This window comes from Dipodomys merriami, unplaced genomic scaffold (genome assembly GCF_024711535.1).
Source record: "Dipodomys merriami isolate MVZ:Mamm:240054 unplaced genomic scaffold, mDipMer1.0.p SCAF_19, whole genome shotgun sequence".
NCBI classification, from domain to species: Eukaryota; Metazoa; Chordata; class Mammalia; order Rodentia; family Heteromyidae; genus Dipodomys; species Dipodomys merriami.
Window position 1 is genome coordinate 25,705,842 of NW_027203270.1, and position 13,431 is coordinate 25,719,272.

General features: G+C 43.8%; 1 protein-coding gene across 2 annotated transcripts; it reads left to right on the plus strand.

Annotated features, from left to right (window-relative positions):
- Nucleotides 1-239: 239 nt before the first annotated feature.
- Nucleotides 240-13,415, plus strand: Becn1 (beclin 1). Of its 2 annotated transcripts, XM_070027968.1 has the most exons (12): nucleotides 240-376; nucleotides 659-787; nucleotides 2,756-2,823; nucleotides 6,094-6,152; nucleotides 6,809-6,899; nucleotides 7,001-7,137; nucleotides 7,286-7,480; nucleotides 8,691-8,837; nucleotides 9,977-10,126; nucleotides 11,125-11,185; nucleotides 11,704-11,846; nucleotides 12,654-13,415. In XM_070027968.1, exons 2-12 carry the CDS (start codon nucleotides 661-663, stop codon nucleotides 12,820-12,822), a joined length of 1,347 nt encoding a protein of 448 aa, XP_069884069.1. In that variant the 5' UTR covers nucleotides 240-376; nucleotides 659-660; the 3' UTR covers nucleotides 12,823-13,415. The 2 variants fall into 2 exon arrangements, with proteins under 2 accessions (XP_069884069.1, XP_069884070.1); XM_070027969.1 differs by lacking the exon at nucleotides 7,286-7,480.
- Nucleotides 13,416-13,431: the final 16 nt, after the last annotated feature.

Consider the following 13,431-nt stretch of genomic DNA (forward strand, 5'->3'; position numbering starts at 1 on the left):
GTCATTTTTACCAGATAAATCTGTTGTAACCCCACTAAAGGAGAGAACAGTGGCTCTCCTCTTCCCTTTTTCCCTGGGCTTTCTCTTCCCCACGCAAATTGAAGACACCGCCCCTCCCCTCCCCAACATCTTCTGCATTTCCAAGCACGTCCTGCGGGGGCAGCATCCGGTGCACCAGAACCCACCTTCCTGTCGTCCGGTGCCGGCTCGTCGTGATGTCACATCCGGTCACGGGCGGAAGTCTTCTGTTGGCGGACCGGGAAGTACCCACAGGCTGGGCGATGGAATTTCTGGAGGCCGTGTTTGGGGCCAGCCCGAAGCCGCAGTTTCCCCCGCGATAGAGAGGTCCCGAGGGGGCGGACTCCCAGGTCCCGAGGTAAAGATCGTTGGGGGCTGAATCGGGACCTTAGAAGGAAGCCCGGGAACCCAACCTTTACGGCCCCTGTTGCAGCCTATTCTCTGACCCTCACATCTAAGCGGCCTTTGCCAGAAGCTGTCCGGAAGCAGGTCCACCTGGTTATCGCACCGCGCCCAGAGGGAACGGCGTGAGCCTGAATTCCCCTCACTCCCAACCCGCCAAGGCGGGTGGTGATGACCCAGTGCAGAAGCTTCGGGGGCGCCCATTCTCCCTAACTCCGCCTTCTCTCCACTGCCACAGGGATGGAGGGGTCTAAGACGTCCAGCAGCACCATGCAGGTGAGCTTCGTGTGTCAGCGCTGTAGCCAGCCCCTGAAATTGGACACGAGCTTCAAGATCTTGGACCGTGTCACCATCCAGGAGCTCACAGGTTAGCAAGACCTGTGGAAAGAGGGTGGTCAGGAACGTGAGAGGGGGCAACTTTGGAGACCGTGGGTTTTCTTGTTTTTGTTTTGATGGTAGTCTGAGTAGATCGCCATGGACTTGGCACGTGAATCTAGAAAAGTCACATCTCTGTGGCTGCGTGTTTTCTCATTAGGAAGATGAAGGGATTCTGACTAGAAAAGAAAGCTTTCCCCCCTGCTGATGTCTTCGTAAAAGAATAATGAATACACAATAAACAGCATTTGTTGAGGACTTACCGGGTACTATGAACTACATAGATTATGTCGTTCAGTTCCTCCCTCAGTCCTGTGGAGAAGTACCATCGTTAACATTTTACTGATGAATTGCAGCTTTGGGAGGTCAGTTAAGTGGAAAAGTAAGAGTCTCAAAAGTTCTGAGAGAGACAAGTATGAATATGAAATTTAAATACGTTCATCGGCCTGGAGTCCACCTGCCAACACTGGCAATCATGAGCCCCTCTAAGCCTTATTTCTCTCTCTCTCTCTCTCTCTCTCTCTCTCTCTCTCTCTCTCTCCCCCTCTCTCTCTCTCTCTCTCTCTCTCTCTCTCTCTCTCTCTCTCCCTCTCTCCCTCTCTCCCTCTCTCTCCCTCTCTGTCTCTCTCCCTCTCTCTCCCTCTCTCCCTCCCTCTCCCTCCCCCTCTCCCTCCCCCTCTCCCTCCCTCTTCCTCTCCCCTACCTTCCTGTTCTCCCTCTCTCTCTCCCCCCCCTCCCCCTCTCTTTTTCCTGTCTTGAGGCTTGAACTCAAGACAGGCTTGAACTCAGGGCCTGGGCTCTGTCCCTGAGTTTTTCTGTGCTCAAGGCTAGAGCTCTACCACTTGAGACACAGTGCCTGAGGAATCAAACCCAGTGCTTGATGATACTAGGCAAGCACTCTACCACTAAGCCATATCCCAGCCCCTAAGCCTTATTTCTTTAAGCTGTAAGCTGTAAAGTGACCCAGAATGGAAGGATTTCATTATTTTGGGGCTGAATAAGTATTATATGTTTAACTATATATGTATGTTATTTTTTCCTCTATATATGTGTGTTTGTGATTGTGTGTGTTGCTGGTGATTGAACTGAGTTTTGTGCATGTGAGGCCCATTAAGGTACATGCCATCAATACTTTTTTTTTTTTCCCCCCCATGCTGGTGCTAGGGCTTGAACACTGGCTTGAACCTTGTTCAGGTCCATAGCACTGGGCTCTGTCCCTAAGCTTTTGTGCTCTACGCTAATATTCTATCACCTGAATCACAGCTATGCTTCTGGCTTGCTTTCTCTCTCTGTCTTTCTTTCTTTTTTGTAATTAGTTGGAGATAAGAGTCTCTCAACTTTCCTACCTGGGCTGGCTTTGAACCACAACCCTCAGATCTCAGCCTCTGGAGTAGCTAGGATTACAGGCATGAGCTACTGGTATCTGGTTCCTAGCAATACATTTTTGACAAATGGATACACTCATACAACCTGGATCATTATGTAGAAAGGTTTCATTTTACCAGAAAATTCCCACTTGTTTCTTCCCAGTTATTGTAGGAGAAATGTTAGTTTTCATGATAGAATTTTTATAGGCAGTAATTAAACCCTATGTACCCATCACCTAGTTTCAATAATTACTAACATAGTTGATCATACTTCATCTGTAAGTCACGTCCTCTCTATCCTGAACTGTTTTGAATTGATTACTGGCCTATAAAGCCTAAATATTTCTGTACTTAAAAAAAATGAGGACTCTTTAAAAATGACACTCATTATGCTTTCAAATTTCAACACTCCCTTAATCTGATTCCACTGGGGGAGGAAAAAAGACAACAGATTCTTCTTTGTGTAAAGGATACTTTAAGAAAAAATTAAGGGTACAATACTAATGAAGGTTTTCAGATACTTTTCCCATACTTTGATAAGTATCCCTGACTTGGTAAGAGTGTTTCTGACTCAGTATTTTCCTTGCCTTCAGCGCCATTACTTACCACAACCCAGGTGAAACCAGGAGAGACCCAGGAGGAAGAGGCTAACTCAGGAGAGGTAACAGAAATGCCCTCTCCCTTGTCTTCCTCATTGAAGAAATACACAAAATGGGAGACTTGATATGAAAACACAGGAATTCAGGCTGGGTTTCTGCAGGGTACCCCCAGACCGTGGGGGTTCACAAAATGTGGCTTATGAAAGATACTCTACATGATCAGTTCACTGTAAAACATTGAATGTTTGGTTTACCAGAGATCACACAATTACTGAATAATGCCTCCATTCAAAAATGGATGCCTTAAGGCATGACCCTAAAATTAGAGTATTCTTGGTTTGCATCTGTTCTAGCAGGTTATTCATAGCCATTCTGCTCTGTCAGTGTTAAGGAACGTGTCATTTTTTTATTTATTTTATATTTTTGTGCGGGTGAGCTGGGACTTGAAATCGGGGCTTTTTCCACTCAAGGCTGGCACTGTACCACTTGAGCCACATCTCCACTTCTGACACTTTTCTTTTTTTTTTTTTTTTGGGTCCGGTCGTGGGGCCTGAACTCTGGGCCTGGGCACTGTTCCACAGCTCTTCAGCTCAAGGCTAGCACTCTACCACTTGAGCCACAACGCCACTTCCGGCTTTTTTTTTCTGCTTATGTGGTGCTGAGGAATCGAACCCAGGGCCTCATGCATGCAAGGCAAGCACTCTACCACTGAGCCAACTTCCCAGCCTTCTGACACTTTTCTAGCTAATTGGAGATAAGTCTCATAGGCTGTTTTGCCTAGGCTGGTTTAAACTACCATTTTCTGGTATTAGCTTTTTGAATAGCTAGGATTATAGGTATGAGCTACTATTGCCCAATGAACAAATTATTTTTAAACTGTTAATATGTCATTGATAATTTGTATTGACAAAGATAGGTATTATAAGAGCTGTAAATATAACGTATAATTTGTATATAATGTATATGTATAATTAGCATATATTGTTGTATAAGGAGGTTTCATAGAGACATTTCCATGCACAGATAAAATACCCAGTCAGACTTACCCCTTCATTACTCTTCCTCATCCTTCTTTACCCCCTTCTTAAAAGCAATTTCAACAAGTTCCATCGTTCTATTTCATATGTCCTCATAACGAATTTGGATCATATTCAACCTCTGTTAGCTCTCCTTGTGCCACTGATCCCTACCCCCAACAGAGGGGTTTTATTTTTCTGACATTTAGTTAAAAATTTTTCCAATGTATATTAAGTGTACAAAGGTATTTCACCATAGTATTTCACACATGCATATATTATAATTTAGTCATATTAATCTCTTCTATCACTTTCCCCCCATCTTCCCTATTCCCTATATTGTTCAACAGCTTTAGTGAGTTTCCTTATACCTTCTTCATATATCCACACAATGTATTTTGATACTATTTGGCCTCCCTCATGCACCGCCCCCTCACTGCTATCTTATTTTTTTTTTTGGGGGGGGGGTCCAGTCGTGGGGCCTGAACTCTGGGCCTGGGCACTGTCCCTCAGCTCTTCAGCTCAAGGCTAGCGCTCTACCACTTGAGCCACAGTGCCACTTCTGGCTTTTTTCTTTTTGCTTATGTGGTGCTGAGGAATCGAACCCAGGGCCTCAGGCATGCAAGGCAAGCGCTCTACCACTGAGCCACCTTCCCAGCCCCTGCTATCTTTTTTTTGTTGTTGTTGGTCATGGGGCTTGAACTCTGCCTGAGCGCTGTCCCTGAGCTCTTCCGCTCAAGGCAAGTTTGAGCTGCCATTTGAGCCACAGTGCCATTTCTGGTTTTCTGGTGGTTAATTGGAGATAAGAGTCTCATGAACTTTCCTGCCCGAGCTGGCTTTGAACTACAGTCCTCAGATCTCAGCCTCCTGTGTAGCTAGGATTACAGGTGTGAGCCACCAGTGCCTGGCTTCCCTGCTATTTTTAGTACCAGTTATTTATTTGAGATGGGATCCCAAGAAACTCCAGTGGGAAGCAGAGGATATGAGATAGGAAGAGGACAGGATCAAGCCAGTAACACCTGTGGGACCCGGAGCTGTTCTGAGGAAGATTGTCCTGTGAAATAGGATGGTGTTAAATACACACCTGAGATTTATCCGGCCCAAGTGGTCACCCCTGCTATCAGTCATTAATCTTAGCTGGTTTGGGGATTCGTTGTGGCTAGCACCTCTCTGCAAGGAGATAGAGGAGTGAGAAAAGGCATAGAGCACTGATATAAATTACATCAAAATATTGAAAACACATTGTCTACTTTATGATGTGGCAGTCTTTATTCCAATCTGATCTGATATTTCCCTTATACCATGGTTTAGGGCATTCTGTCCCCTACCCCTTATTGGTAAGTGTTGAGAAAATGCAAATTTAACCATAAATGTGTAAGAGAAAATGCTGTTCAGAGGAGGGGTGATCAAATGGGACTTGGGAATTGTTTGTACCATGTGTCCATAAATACAGTTGTGATCATTCCAAGGCTGTTTGTAAAACAAAACTGCCAAAATTCAAGCCAACTCATATTCTCTCTTCTTCTTCCTCTTCTCTTCCCTCTCTCCCTCCCTTCTTCACCCCGTTGTGCCAGATCTAGGCCTTAAATTCAGGGCTTGTACACTGTCCCTGACCCTTTTTTTGATCATGGCTAGTACTCTACCACTTGAGCCACAGCTCCACTTCCACCTTCTTGGTGATTAATTGGACATAAGAGTGCTGGTGGCTCACACCTGTAATCCTAGCTACTCAGGAAGCTGAGATCTGAGGATTGAGGTTCAAAGCCAGGCCGGGCAGTCCATGAGACTCTTTATCTCCAATAAACCACTAGAAAACTGGAAGTGGTGCCGTGGCTCAAGCAGTAGAGCGCTCGCCTTGAGCTGAAGAGTGAAGGGACAGCGCCCAAGCCCAGAGTTCAAGCCCCACAACCGACCAAAAAAAAAAAAAAAAAAAGGGGTGTCATGGAGCCAAGTGCTGGTGGCTCACACCTATAATCCTAGCTACTCAGGAGGCTGAGATCTGAGGATCGTGGCTCAAAGCCAGCCCGGGCAGGAAAGTCTGTGAGACTCTTTGTCTCCAATAAACCACTAGAAAACTGGAAGTGGTGCTGTGGCTCAAGTGGTAGAGCACTATCCTTGAGCTGAAGAGTGCAGGGACAGTGCCCAAGCCCAGACTTCAAGCCCCACGACTGACAAGACACACAAAAAGAGTGTCATGGACTTTACTGCACAGGCTGTCTTGGAACTGAGATCCTCAGATCTCAGCCTTCCTAGGATGGATTACAAACGTGAACTGTTGGTGCCTGGCTTTCTAATTCTTTCTTATTTCTTTCCTAGGAGCCATTTACTGAAACTCGCCAGGATGGTGTCTCTCGCAGATTCATCCCCCCAGCCAGGTGCCTACTACTTCTCAGCCCCCTGTTCCTTGCCAGGGGCCAGTAGAATTTTACTTGAAACCAGGAATTAAAAACCTGGAGCTAGATGATAAAGATGGAATCACCACCCTCTGGCTCTTTTAGAAAATATTTATTCCCTTAGGCCTGGCCCATCACCTTTCAGTATTGATTTTTTTCATGCAACCATTCACAGTGTGGGAAGAGATAGTAGCTCTAAAGATGGAAAATTGAAAAATGGTGAAGGAATGGTTGAAATGGGCTCTGGAACTTTTAAAACAGTACATGTTAGATGTTCAGATTCTTAGTTCTCATTGATGCAGCAGGTAAAGTTTGCTTGTGAGGAGTAGAATAATTGAAAATGGTCTTTCTTAATTCTCCTTCCTTTTTTTGCTATAGACACATGTCAATTTTTTATGCCCCCTCTCCCTCCTTCCTTAGTCCATCCAGGCCAGCCTCGTGCTGAGTGCCCCTGTGGAAGACCAGCATGGCCTTCTCTTGGGAGAGAGGGACCCTTGGGAGGTCAGTTGGGCTAGAAGTGGGTATATGCCTTGAGGCCCCCAAAGCCAGTGCTTGAGAGTCTCTGCCACTGGCAGCAAGTAAGTGGAGGAGACCTCTCTGCTCCCTCATGTGGCCCATGGGCGGGGGGCTGTCTGCAGGATGATGTCTACAGAAAGTGCTAACAGCTTCACTCTGATTGGGGAGGCATCTGATGGTGGCACCATGGAGAATCTCAGCCGAAGACTCAAGGCAAGTTGGCCTCATTCTGTTGTCAAGCAGACCTGGCTGATATAAGGGTGGCTGCGCAGTTAGCATAACAAGGCCCTACTCTGACTCTCCCATGTTTTCAGGTCACTGGGGACCTTTTTGACATCATGTCAGGCCAGACAGATGTGGATCACCCACTGTGTGAAGAATGCACAGATACTCTTTTAGACCAGCTGGACACTCAGCTCAATGTCACTGAAAATGAGTGTCAGAACTACAAGTGAGTATTCCCAGATCAAGGGCCAGGCAACTGAGATAGATCTGGATTTGGGAAACTGCTTGGCTCTTACCCAGAAATTCTGCTCTACTCAGGCACATGGAATGACAGGTTCCCTCTGGTATATATATTCCGTCTACTTCTTCTACAGATGCTGTTTGGAGATACTAGAGCAAGTAAATGAGGATGACAGTGAACAGTTACAGAGGGAGCTGAGGGAGCTGGTATTAGAGGAGGAGAGGCTGATCCAAGAGCTGGAAGATGTGGAAAAGAACCGCAAGGTAGTAGCAGAAAATCTGGAGAAGGTCCAGGCTGAAGCCGAGAGACTAGATCAGGAAGAAGCTCAGTGAGTGCTTATCTTACTCATCTGTCTTTCTGCCCATAAGACTAGGAGGGGGCTGGGAAGGTGGCTCAGTGGTAGAGCGCTTGCCTTGCATGCCTGAGGCCCTGGGTCCGATTCCTCCACACCACATAAGCAAAAAGAAAAAAGCCGGAAATGGCACTGTGGCTCAAGTGGTAGAGTGCTAGCTTTGAGCTGAAGAGCTGAGGGACAGTTCCCAGGCCCAGAGTTCAGACCCCATGACTGGACCCTCCCCCCCCCAAAAAAAAAACAACTCTAGGAGGGAATAGCTCCCAACTGCATGTGTCTGATTAGTTTATAAGCTATAGTCAGAGCTGTCATTCAGCAGCATGTCTGCTTCAAACTCTGTGTTTCTAGACCCTGTTGCTAAAAGACAGGAGGATTATGTGTGAAGGGTCAACATGATCAAAAGAAAAAACGTTATTGATTAAAGTGTTAGCAAATATGGCTTAGTGGTAGTGTTTGCCTAGCCTGCATGAAACTCTGGGTTTGATTCCTCAGTATCACACACATAGAAAAAGTGAAGTGGCACTGTGGCTCAAGTAGTATAGTGCTAGCCTGCAGCAAAAGAAGCTCAGGCCCTGAGTTTAAGCTTCGGGACTGGCAAAAAAAAAAAAAAAAAAGTTTCAACACCAGGGTTCTAGTCTTGACTCTGTCCTGGAAAGAAAGGGCCTGTTTAGATAAGTCAGCCACCTTTCAGCCATCATCTGGAAAGATGAGCATGCTAGTCTACACATGTTCTCTCTCCACTCAAAAATTTCAAGGATCTTCTGACCTGGAAGAGCCCTCTGTCTAGTGGAAGGCAAAATGACCACATTCACTAAAGTTGAAAAGTATACACAGAGTGGTGTAACTAGTTTCATTGAAGATGGCGTACATACTAACTACTTAAAGGATAATAACATATAGAAGTGAAGTGCTAATTATGGCCAATTTATGGGAGAAAGGTCAGATTCACCCTGCTTTCAAAATAAAAAAAGTTCTTTTCCCCCTCCTATATTTTTGCATATGGGCAGCTGGAATTTTAAGACATTTTTGTCCTTTCTAGGCATAACATACATGGTCCTCTGGGAGAGCTATGCCAAATACAGAAAATTCTGTGTATCTAAAATCACTAGAGCAAATCATTCAGAGGTATGGTGGAAAAGAAACCCCAAACCCAACAGCCTTCAGTGGTTCCCTTTTCCGCTCACAGGTACCAGAGGGAATACAGTGAATTTAAACGACAACAATTGGAGCTCGATGATGAGCTGAAGAGTGTAGAAAACCAGATGCGATATGCTCAGATACAACTGGACAAGCTGAAGAAAACCAATGTCTTTAATGCAACTTTTCACATATGGTAAGGGGGAGTTGGAGGATGTGGTCTGCTTGGAGAGCACTGAAGATCTGGACCCTAGCTGTAGAGTACTAAACTAGAACACCCTCCTTCCCCACATGAGAAGTTGTAGGCCATCTTCACCTTGGTAAGGTTTCTGTCATTATTGTGATGGGATGAGCACAGGGGATTAGAATTCCTGAGCTCAATAACATCACCCATTCTAGGAAAGAAATTCTGAAACCTCCAGCTGCCTGGTGCTTGGATATCTTCCCTATCCACTTAACAAATAACTATTGAGTATGTACTGAGTAAAGTGACAGGAGGGCTACAGCGAACAATATATTCCAGTTATTTACAATTTTGTAGAAGTGGCCAATAAATAATAGGTAAATGTAATAAGTGTGAAAATGGTAGGCCCAATGCATTGTGGGAACACTACCTAGTTTGGGAAGTCTGTGTGGAATGTTTTTCTCAGGAGGCTGATGTTTAATCTGAGGGGTGAAGTAGTCATTTACAAAGGGGGAGTTATTCCTGGCAGAGAGAACATTATGTGCAAGGAACAGGAAAAAGGGAGTGGTGGATTCAGAGAACAGAAAAGAGCTTTTTGTGACTGAAGATTGATTATGAGGGGGTGGATGACAGGATATGAAACTGGAGAGGTACCAGTTCTTAAGGATCTGATAGGCCTCATTAAGAGGTTTGGCATTGGTCCAAAGGGGAGAGGAAGCAATAGAAGCATTTTAGGCAGGGGAGTGATGTAATTACATTTGTGTTTGTGAATGATAGCTTTACCTCAATAGGAGAAATGACTTAGGGGGAGGGATTAAGATTTGTTAGTGGGACTCTAAATAGGAAAAGAGTAGTCACTTTAAGTTGGAGAGAGTTGGACATATTTTAAGATGCAGGAGGTAGAATCAGTGGGGTTTGTTTTTTTGGGCTAGGGAGCTGAGAGAAAGTGTTTAAGGATGACACCCGTTTGCTTTGGCACTTTCAAAAAACAGGTTGAAAGATGATAACTCAAGTTTTTGGCATGTATTTAAAATGCCAAGTAGCATTTGGACATACGAATCTGAGATAAGAAATTTGTGTTAGGTTTTAGGTGGAAGAGAGAAATCTCAAAAGCAATCACTGTATTCCCTTCATTCTGCTTTTTTCTATAGGCATAGTGGGCAGTTCGGCACAATCAATAACTTCAGACTGGGTCGCCTACCCAGTGTTCCTGTGGAATGGAATGAGATTAATGCTGCGTGGGGCCAGACAGTGTTGCTGCTCCATGCCCTGGCCAATAAGATGGGTCTGAAATTTCAGAGGTAAGCAGTACAGCTCTTCCATGGGGATTGGTATGTTTTTTTTTTTTTTACATAGTCTGAATTTCCTACTGCTCTCTATTGTGGCTGGAAGCTATCTACAGCTGACTTTTCCCTTCATCACAGTGCTCTTCCCACTGATAGAGCAGTCATCAAGCTGGTGACTATAGCAATGGTTTCCAAGCTACAGTCTCCAGAGCCTAAGTATTTAAGAAAGTTTTAGTTTTAAAAAACCTACATTATTCTACATTATTCTATGAAAGACTCCCCCAACCCCAGATAGTTACATAATAAATGTATGTTTGGTGTTTTTGTTTTTGTTTTTGTTTTTTAAATAAAGTCTCTTTAAACATTGATCTTATGGGGAGGTAGGGGAAGGTGTTGGGTATAGTAAGTCTTTGGGTAGGATACAGATTGGAAAATCATTGTTAACATTTTCTTTGTCAGTTGTGGGGCTTAATCTCAGGGCCTGGGTGCTGTCCCTGAGCCTCTTTTTGCTCAAGGCTAGCACTCTATCACTTAAGCCACAGCACCACTTTGGTTTTTGAGTGGTTAGTTGGAGATAGTGTCTCACAGGGACTTTTCTGCTCCAGCTGGTTTCGAACCATGATCCTCAGATATCAGCTTCCTGAGTAGCTAAGATTACAGGTGTGATCTACAGGTGCCCAACTTGTTACCACCACCCCCTCCCTCTTTCTCTCCCCGCCCCCCATTCTTCCTTTTTCTCCCTCTCTCTCCCTCTCTTTCCTTTCTTTTTGAACTCAGGACCTGAGCACTGTCCCTAAACTGCTTTTGCTCAATGCTAGCACTCTACCACTTGAGCCACAGAGCCATTTCTGGCTTTTTCTTGTGTATGTGGTACTGAGGAAGCAAACCCAGGGCCTCATCCATGCTAGGCAAGCACTCTACCATTAATCTACATTCCCAGCCCTTGTTAACATTTTCTATCAGCTACTTCAGGAGGAGTCCTATATTCATTACTGTCTACATTTCTATTTTAGGTATCGACTTGTTCCCTATGGAAATCATTCCTATCTGGAGTCTCTGACAGACAAATCTAAGGTACTTTTGCATGCCCCATTTTCACTGGACTACAAGGTGCTTATTACTCAACGAAGTGGTTTCATTTGAGGACAGGAAATGTAGCTCAGAGGTAGATCCTTGCCTAGCTTGTACAAAGTTCTGAGTTTGATTCCCTAGCACTGAAAAAATAAAAATGATACTGGCATGATCCAGTTTCTTTTTCAGACTGAGAAATCTCAAAAGGAGCCATTTATTATAGAAAATGTTATAGAAAAAAAAGGATTTTATAGTCTATTGAGAGATATAGACAGATCAAAGGAAAACGTGTAAGAGGATAGGGAAGGAATTACTTTGAAGTAGAAGTTCAGTGCATTCCACTGGTGGGGAAACAGTTCTGGGTGCCTGTATTATTTGTAGCTGTTCAAGATTACAATGGATAGATCCCTGTAGTAATACTTGTTTCTAAAAACACAATACAACTTGAGAGATAGGAACTGGTAACTCTATCTGGTAACTTGTCTTGGTGCACACTCATAGGCAGTTCTCTTCTTGGATAGGAGCTGCCATTATACTGTTCTGGGGGATTGCGATTTTTCTGGGACAACAAGTTTGACCATGCGATGGTGGCTTTCCTGGACTGTGTGCAGCAGTTCAAAGAAGAGGTAGAGAAAGGCGAGACACGATTTTGTCTTCCTTACAGGTTGGTATCTCCCATTGCCTAGTGAACTTGTAGTAGGGCCAAATTGAACAAAATTGGACAGTAAGAATAGAGGCAAAAGCAAAAAATGGTGCAGAATCACATGGCACTAATGGGCAAAGACATATAGCACTGCAAACAAGACAGTGTGCCTGGATACAAGAATGTTGTCTTAGGTGGTTTGGGAAATTCTCTTGGCACAGAGCTTAAGTCTATTCTCTATTTTCTGGAAGGATTTTTGTTACTAAAGTCTTTGGAAATATGTAAGAATGCTTCTTTTGGTCAGATATTAAAGAAGTCTAGTGATGGGTAGAAACTCAGTTCAAGAGTATAAGATTGATAGGTGTGATAGCACAGGCCCATATAATCTTAGTACTCCAGAGGCTGAAGCAGATGACTCTGCCTCAAAAAAAATAATTCATACAAATAGCTTGAGCTGCTCTTATCCTAAAACAAAGCATTTATTTTCTTTTGCCTCCCTTTTTTTCCCCTGAGTTCAGAGATGCCTAGGAAACAGTGAGGAGTACTGTGACCCTCACTTACCCTGTTCCAGACTTCTCATCTGTTTGGGTGTATGTCCTGTCCTTGTATTCTGCAATGACAATAAGGCTCTTGTGACAGCCTTCTTGGTTTGGTGCTTTCAAGCAAATCCAAAATACACTACCGTTGTCGCCAAGAGTCCCAAATGAGCTAAGAGTTCTAAAGAGCTAAAGTGAGGTGAATGGGTCTGTGATCAGGTCCTTGCCCATCTGCCTGAACTGATTTAACTCAGATCTGTTACTAATTGAGCTCTGCTGTGCCCATCTGCAGGATGGATGTGGAGAAAGGCAAGATTGAAGACACTGGAGGCAGCGGTGGCTCCTACTCCATCAAAACGCAATTCAATTCTGAGGAACAGTGGACAAAAGCTCTCAAGTTCATGCTGACAAATCTTAAGTGGGGTCTTGCTTGGGTATCCTCACAATTTTATAACAAATGACTTTTTTTCCTTAGGGGATATTGCCTTGATGGTTTTAAATTTTGTTTTGTTTGGAAAAAATGCTTAAAATTAAATTTGATTGATATTAAACACCACATTTACAATACTGAAAGAGACAAAATTCACAAAAAGCCACTTTATTTTAAAATATCATGACAAATTCCAGTGTTATAATATTCCATATATGTCTAGCAGATCTTGTCATGGTTTTAACCCCATCCTTTCCTTTCTTGTCCCCCAAAACAACTAACTTAAGTTTGCTTTTTTTTTTTGAGTTGAATTGAGATTAGTATGTTTTCACTAGATTTTATCTCTCAACTTCCTAGACTTAAATTATGAAACTTTGGTCTCCACTGCAACAATAAAATGTATGAAACAGGAATAACAGGAAAATGGCATCTACACTCTGCCTGGTCAACATGAGATATGATCAGAAGCTTGAAATTCAACACTTCTCCTCACTCAGTTCTATCTAGCACTGAGTGCCGACTCTGCTATATATGAGAGTTATGAAATGGTGTTTGATACTGTTTGAGACATTATGGAGAGATTTAATTCTTTGTAATAAAAGATTTGTTACAGTCTGATAACAACTCAGAAGTGCACTAT